This window comes from Homarus americanus, unplaced genomic scaffold (genome assembly GCF_018991925.1).
Source record: "Homarus americanus isolate GMGI-L3 unplaced genomic scaffold, GMGI_Hamer_2.0 scaffold41891, whole genome shotgun sequence".
In the NCBI taxonomy this organism is placed as follows: domain Eukaryota; kingdom Metazoa; phylum Arthropoda; class Malacostraca; order Decapoda; family Nephropidae; genus Homarus; species Homarus americanus.
Window position 1 is genome coordinate 11855 of NW_024745063.1, and position 8121 is coordinate 19975.

The 8121-nt window shown below is 46.7% G+C and overlaps 1 protein-coding gene across 1 annotated transcript; it reads left to right on the forward strand.

Annotated features, from left to right (window-relative positions):
- Positions 1–5966: 5966 nt before the first annotated feature.
- On the forward strand, positions 5967–7818 carry LOC121878289 (the record flags this gene model as incomplete). Its single annotated transcript, XM_042384381.1, has 3 exons — positions 5967–6076; positions 6687–6793; positions 7279–7818. Coding segments are annotated over exons 1-3 (747 nt in total), but the record flags the coding sequence as incomplete, so codon positions are not given.
- Between the last annotated feature and the right edge of the window lie 303 nt (positions 7819–8121).

Here is an 8121-nt window from a genome sequence, read left to right on the forward strand (position 1 = left end):
TGTGTGGGGAAGGTTTGAGGCTGGTTTGGGGTTTTGAGGTGTGGGGGCATGTGGGGTGTGGTGTGAGGCTGGGTGGTGTGGGGCTGGTCAGCAGGGGTGTGGGGCTGGTGAGAAGGTGTGGAAGCTGGTGTGAGTGTGAGGCTGGAGTGAGGTGAGCAGGGTGTGGGGCTGGTTGAGGGAGAGAGAGTGTGAGGCTGGTATGAGAGGGTGAGGGTGTGAGGCTGGTGTGAGAGTGTGAGGGTGTGGGGTTCGTTGAGGGTGAGAGAGTGTGAGGCTTGTGTGAGAATGTGAGGCTGTTGTGAGATGTGAGGCTGTTGTGAGAGTGTGAAGCTGGTGTGAGGGTGCGAGGCTGGTGTGAGAATGTGAGTCTGGTGTGAGGGTGTGAGGGTGGTGTGAAGGTGTGAGGCCGTTGTGAGGGTGCTAGGCTAGTGTGAATGTGTGAGGCTGTTGTGAGGGTATCAGGCTGGTGTGAGTGTGTGAGGCTGTGGTGATAATGTGAGGATGGTGTGAGAGTGTGAAGCTTGTGTGATAGTGTGAGGCTGGTGTGAGAGTGTGAGGTTATTGTGATAGTGTGAGACTGGTGAGAGAGTGTGAGGCTATTGTGATAGTGTCAGGCTAGTGTGAGAGTGTGAAGCTGTTGTGTTAGGTGAAGCTGGTGTGAGAGTGTGTGGCTGTTGAGAGAGTGTGAGGCTGTTGCTGCGTGCGTGAGGCTGGTGTGAGAGTGTGAGTCTGTTGTGAGGGTGTGAGGCTGGTGTGAGGGATTTGAGACCAGCATGAGCGTGTGGGGCTGGTGTGAGAGTGTGAGGCTGTGCTGCGTGTCTGAGGCTGGTGTGTGGGAAGTAGGGAGTCTGTTCAGTGAGGTGTGAGGGGCTGGTGTGGGAGTGTGAGGCTGATGTGAGGTGAGGAGGTTGGTGTGAGGTGTGAGGTCTGGTGTGGCCAGGGGTGTGGGGGCTGGTGAGAGTGTAAGCTGGTGTGAGGTGCAGGGCTGTTGTGAGAGTGTGTGGGGCTGGTGTGAGGGGTGTGAAGTTGGTGTGCTGAGGTGTGGGAGAGAGGGCTGAGGTGTGGGGGGGTGTGAGGCTGGTGAGAGAGTGTGAAGCTGGTGTGACAGTGTGAGGCTGTTGTGAGAGTGTGGGGCTGGTGTGAGGGTGTGAAGTTGGTGTGAGAGTGTGAGGCTGGTGTGAGAGTGTGAGGGTGTGAGGTTCGTGTGAGAGTGTGAGGCTGGTGTGGGGGTGTGAGGCTGGTGTGAGATTGTGAGGCTGGTTTAAGAGTGCGAGGCTGGTGTGAGAGTGTTAGGATGGTGTGAGATTGTGAAGGTGTGAGTCTGGTGTGAGAATGATGTGAGAGTGTGTGGCTGGTGTGAGGGTGGTGAGGCTGGTATGAGGGTGTGAGGCTGCTGTGACGTGTATGCATGTGTGAGGGTATGTGAGAAATATAAAAAAATATTTTATCAATATAATTCCTTCCTCAGATACTTTAATCAACTTCAGTTAACCTGTGCTCCGGGGGTAGCACTCATGGTGAGACCTGCCCGAAAATATTCTTTGTCCCTGGACATGTCACGGCATAATCCAGCAATGAGAGAATAGACTTGTAATCTGAAAAGGTTGACACATCCAGCGTATCAGTACAGGAGTGAGGGTGAAGGATGTATGAGTACATGACATGTGTGTGTGTGTGTGTGTGTGTGTGTGTAAAGCCTGGTCTGCTCTAAGGTAATAAACAACCGTTAGAGATTGACATCTCTTTACTAAGAAAATAATCACAAAAACTTAACTCTGACACCACTCACACAAAAAATAAATAAACAAAACAATCAGTAAAACAAAGAACAGGTATTTCCTCCGGCTGCAGATGAAAATTCCCTCTAACCAGCCCTGTAGAATGTTCCGGTAAAACTGTGATCAGCTCTCAGGGGGAAAGTCCAGGGCAGCTTCCTCACTTGGTGCAGAAGGAAAATCCAATTAGTACACAACCAGAGTTGGGATAGAACAGCTCGGTGAAGTATCGGCTGTGGTGAAGGCTGGATCATGTCTGACGAGCTTCTCACCTCCGTCTCCCCCCCCCCCCTTTTAGTGGGGCCGTGAACAAGCAAACAAGCGGGAGACAACTATCTCGCTCGTTAGAGTGTGTGTGTTTGTTTGTGATCTGTCAGACAATGGCAACTACCCCGAGATGTCGCTGCTGTCCGTAGCTAGCAAGATTATTGCCCAAGTCCTCCGAAACAGACTTCTTCCTCAGGCGGAAAACTTCTTTCCATAGTCTCAATGTGGCTTTAGACCATTACGTGGCACCTCTGACATTATCTGTGCTACCGGCAAGATACAGAAAAAGTGCAGGAAACAACGTCGTGACCTGTACATTGCCATCATCGATATAACCAAGGCCTTCGACTTAGTCAACAGGGAAGCCCTCTGGCGCACCCTCAGCCATTTGGGATGCCTACTGAAATTCATCGCCACCGTGAGGTAACTCCACGATAGCCTGAATGGCAGCAGTGCCATGCACAATGGCACCCAGTCTGTGTTCTTCCCCATACAAACAGGGGTAAAACAAGGATGTGTACTGGAACCAACTCTCTTTTCCATTTTCTTGGGTGCCTTCCTCACTCGTTTCAGCAACAATTTAGCCGGCGGGTGGACATGGAGTATGGGATGAAAGATCTTCTCAGAATAAAACGACTCCAAGCAAGCACGAAGGTGTCGGCTGCTTCCATTATTGAACTTCAGTATGCAGACGAACCTCACCCTTGTCCGTCACACAGAGTACGACCTACAGGAGATCCTGAACACCTATGCAGATGCGTATGCACACTTCAGCCTTGAGGCGAATGTACATAAGAATGAGGTACTCTTTCAACCAGCCCCTGGTTCAGCCACACCTCCACCATCCATCCAGCTCAGAGGTATTAACCTCTCTAATGTTACCCACTTTCAGTATCTCGTCTCCCACGTGTCCACCACCGCGTACATCGATGAAGAGATTCAACATCGAATTAGATGTGCGTCACAAGCCTTTGGCAAACTCCGTACCCGCTTCTTAAGCTGTAGGGAGCTCACATTATCTACAAAGTTGCACGTATATCGAACAGTGTTCCTCCTCACCCTGCTATACGGCAGCGAGACATGGATCACATACAGGAGGCACCTCAGGGCACTTGAAAACTTTCAGCAACGTAGTCTACGCTCCATCCTCCGAGTTCGCCGGGAAGACAAGAGAACAAATGCTAGTATTCTCACTGACACCAACTGTAGGACCATCGAGGCTACCATTATCCATGAAGAACTACGTTGGACAGGCTACATTGCTCGCATGGGCGAAAGTAGACTGCCAAAGTAGCTACTTTACAGTCACCTAACGAATAGTAAATGTAACACTGGAGGGCAACTGAAAAGGTATAAGGATAGTCTTAAGACATCCTGAAAAGTTCCAAATCGACCCCCTCACCTGGTAGACGATTACTCCACATCGTAACGCTTGGAGGAGCAAAACACAAGAAGGTGCCAATACTTTCGAATTACCCCGACTGCAAACTGAGGCAGACAAGCGCCAACTCCGGTAAGACGCTGCCGCCGCTCCTCCCGCACTACCTGTGCAGGTGTGCCATGAAGGTGTACTGTGTAGGTATTCCATGTAGGTGTAAGGGAGAACCTGGTCAATTTACAGTATTACATTTGCCTGTTTAAACTAACTTAAACGTTACTAAGTATTTTTGTATAAATATTTAGTTCATTTCAGAAATCTCTACACTAGACAAATATACAAACCAAGACAAACAAAAGCTACAGAAACTCAATGTAAATTAACGGCATTAAAATGACCATTTTGGAGTTTGACGGCCATATTGGATTTGAAGGAAAATTATAGGAAATTCTAAAGTGATAAACTGAGGTGTTTCCGAGGCTGAGACGTGGCTGTGAGGGGTCAACATGCTGCACTTGTCTCGGTGTGTGGTAAGGGTGGCCGCTGCCTCCGTCCGGCTCAATATAAAACACAAGTCACACACTCATACATTATCTCTCGTGTCATAATTCACTTATGATGTCTGAGACACTCTTGTTGTTATTGAAGAACACTTTAATCTACATTCAGCAACTATATAAGTACAAGTGAGGCCCAGGTGAACGAACACTGGAAGAGGAAAAGTTGGTGTATATATTGAAGGTGTGAAGAGAAGGTTCGTGTTCACCTCACTGTGTATCGCTGTTAACCCTTTGAGTGGCAGTGGTTACTCTCAGCTGAGTAAAATCTTCTGGTGTCAACCAGAATATAATACCTAAGTGGGACACTGCCCTTTAAACGGTTAACCCCTGCTCGAGGAAGATGGTCTTTGTGCTACGATCAAATCTTATACAAAAGTGTTGTAATAAAAAAAGTGTTACAGCGTCAGTAATAATTTTCGTTTTGTTGGTGAGCGTTTACCAAGAGGATAATGTAAAGGAGAGTGACAAAGATGGTGACATATATAGTGAGGAGGCTGGTGAGCAGAGGAGAGGACCACATGTTTACCGTGGAGAAACAGGCCAGACAGGTGTCGCTCCCTCTTCACTATCACTGGGGTGCCAGATGAAAAAACACTTTTCGCTGCTCACCTGCTACAATATCCTGCAGACAACAGCAGCTTGACGAGCGACAGGTGGACGCCGCTACACCCTCGGGGAGACCAACACCGGTCAGCGGCTGTCAAAGGGGTGAGACACCTGCTGCGGAAGAGGTTGTCGTCGTCTGGAGCTTCCACCGAGGATTACCGCAGTCTGGCGGAGCTGCTTCCTACACTCTTAACCTTTCAACACCACACTAACAAGAGTCAAGAGGATGACCACAAGAAGGAAGGTCAAACACCTATCCTCCGCCTTAACAGTAGGATTGATGCCAACGGCGGAGTGTTGCCCTACGTGCCCTGTGCCATAGTGCCCTTTGATCACCCGCAATCCTTCACCGCCTGCTTCGCCCATAGACTCAAGAACAAGAATTCCCTCTGGATCGCTTTCCTGGGTGACTCAAAAATCAAGGCATTGTTTTATGAGTTTCTTCAGAGAACCGACAGTGAATATCGGTACCTCATCCACCTTCTGGTGAGTCACTGATACTTCTGAATATTCTCACTGACTGTTTACATACAACTCTCTCTCTCTCTCTCTCTCTCTCTCTCTCTCTCTGTCCTTCTCTGTTCTCATATATAAATATATATATATTAATAAAGACAAAGACTTATAGTTGTTATCTCTGGTGGCCGCAGAACACAACCATGAGCTACGAGGAGATGAGGAGGACCACCTTTAAGCTACTCACCGACACGGAGGCCGCCACACCTGTAGACCCGCGCCTCCGTATCTCCTTCAAGTATGGCGGGAGTGTTTACTGATGTTGGGATGGTGCCTCTTGGTTACTGAGTGATGTTAAAATTATGCTGGGAATGTTTTACTGGTTAATTTTACAATATGTGTGATATATGTGATGTTACATTTCCATTTGAGATGTTCTAATGGATACTGAGAAATGTTTCTGAAATATGATGCTTACGCTGTTTATAATCATTATTTACATAAATTTTCTTATGTTTTGGGTTTGTCCGACTTAACATCTTTTGTGATGTTAAATTATGTTTAAATTGTGTCGCTTTTATGTTTTTTACTCCCTGTTTTTTACTGCATGACCTCCACGACTCACAGCTGTACTGTTAGTACTGCTTCTGCTGCTGTTCTCTACTGTCTACTGTTAGCTACTTCCTGCAGCTGGTCTAAGAATAAGTCATTGCTGATACTCTCAGCTGAACTAGTGGTAGCTGTTACTGTCAGCTGCTGTCACTCTATTCCCTGCCTGACTCTATCTGACTTATTGAGATTATTTTACTGTTATTTCTTAAGTTGTTGCTGTTGTTATCTCTGCTGTAGTAAGCGCTGTTGCTCTTATCATCGATATTGGTGTTGGTATCAAAGTCACAGCCGTCAGTAATTGGGTCACAGTTTCAGGACGTTCATGGAGGTAACGCCGTCCAAGGTTCAGGAGACCAAGGAACTGAGACAACTAAGTCGGTGGGCCAAGAGGGAGGACCCGCTCCCTCACATCCTTATAATAGGTAAGACAACATCCCCACAACACCTCCACTGCAAGCAGTTAGTGAGCGAAGCTTCGTCTGGCGTAGACTTTAAAACCATGATATTATAAGGTGGACTTTTGCAAGATCTGCAGGTAGGAGGCGGGCGAGCGCTCGTCTGGCTTAGCTTCAGTTGCTGTCTGAATAAGCAGGTGTCATAATAGAATCATGATAGATATTTATTGTCTTATGTACTGCACAAGATGTGCTGTACATATTTTGTGTGAGAACAAAGCTGAGTTCACACACGTTTATTTATGTTAAACCAAACCTGATATAATCTAACGTAATTCACCGATCGCGCCCAAGCTTATCGAAAATATAGTATCTGAAAATCGACTTAATGCTCTTAATTGTTTCTGTATATAGTATGTATATAATGAAATGAGAATTTTTTCTGTCATATGTGTACAATTGTATAGCAACATGGTTATTTTATCATTATACTTATCTCAGTGACGGCAGATTGTCTCACACCCACCATTAGGTACATCTGTCCTCAGGGAACACCAGGTATAACACTGATTGATGGATATTTAGAGAGAGTAAGACAGATGAGAGACAGGGTGTATTTCCTCGTCCACTTCCTCAGGCTACACGTCGTGGATGATACTACATATGATGATGATGAATTACACCGCCGACGTGCTGGAGGTCATGAGAGAGATGCATCAACAGGTCGTCCCTCTCCTACACCAGGTCAGTAAGTCCTTTTGGTCGCTCCCTCACCTCCTCATCCTCACCATTATCTTTAAATGTCTTTCCTTCAATACACTTTTACTCGAACTTGAATTACCCAATTCACTATGTCACCTTTTCACCTATTCCTTTTTTATCAATCTTTTTATTTTTATCTTTTGTATGTCTCTCGTTTAGACATGAAATTATAACAGGTTGAAACACAACTGGCACTGTACTATACATCTCTCCCTTCATTCTGGTAATTATCAGTTAACCAGTAAGGTATTTATGAATTTCATCTTAATAACTATAAACGTGTTTGTGTTTTGCGGGAAATCATTCAGGATAGGGTGGTACAACTACAACTGTGTCACACTGGATTAGTCACACACTGTCTTCTTGGGAGTTCGACTCAGGAATTGCTGGAAGGCCAACTCAGTGTATTGGTATCCCGCCGCGGTAACCACAGACACAAAGTTCCGTGAAAATTATTTTGATTTCAGATCGCTCAGAGGACGCGGGTGTTGGTGGTGTCTCAGGGTCGCTACAGGGAGCACAGTCTTACTGGAACAATCTACAACAAGGCGTCAATCTTAGGGGATGCCACCTTCGACTGGAGCGAGATGCTGTTCCAGTATTATCTCCGTCAGTATAAAGACCACCACCTTTCTCCTGCCACGCCCCACGTCTCCTACACCTTTCCAACACCAATCACTGGGTCTCTAAAACAACACTCCCCCAACCCCCTGGGTCCCATACCCAACACTGTAAGACCACAAACTACCAGGACCAGCAAAGACTATTTGGACGCTAGAGAGACAGGTGGTGGAGTGTGGTGGTGGGACACTGGTGTGCCGCTTAACCTGGCGGGGATCAGCGAGTGTGAAGAACTGTACCGTCGAGGGCTGGTGGACAGCTCCGTGTACACCAGTGAACACCTCAGGTGTACAGACGACCATCACGTAGGAGAGGACGTGCTGTCTGACCAAATCACCATGCTGCTTAACCTTATGTGTAACTCTATCATGCAGCCACATACGAATGTTTGTTGTCACTGAAGAGGTATTCCATCTTGGTCATAGCCTCGCGCTGCACTGCCTGCCTCCGTTAATGACTCAAATTGACGCAGATAATGATTAACAAATGTTATCACTGTTCCAAAGAAAATTATTTACTTTTATACAAGTATAAAAATGTATTGTGAAAACTTAAGATGAAGCTAATAAACTTTGGAAGAAACGACCTTTCATCTGATCACCTGAAGAATCGTCACCCCAGAATGTCCACCTAAAGAATCGTCACCCCAGGATATCCCACCTGAAGAATTGTCACCCCAGTCTGCTCCA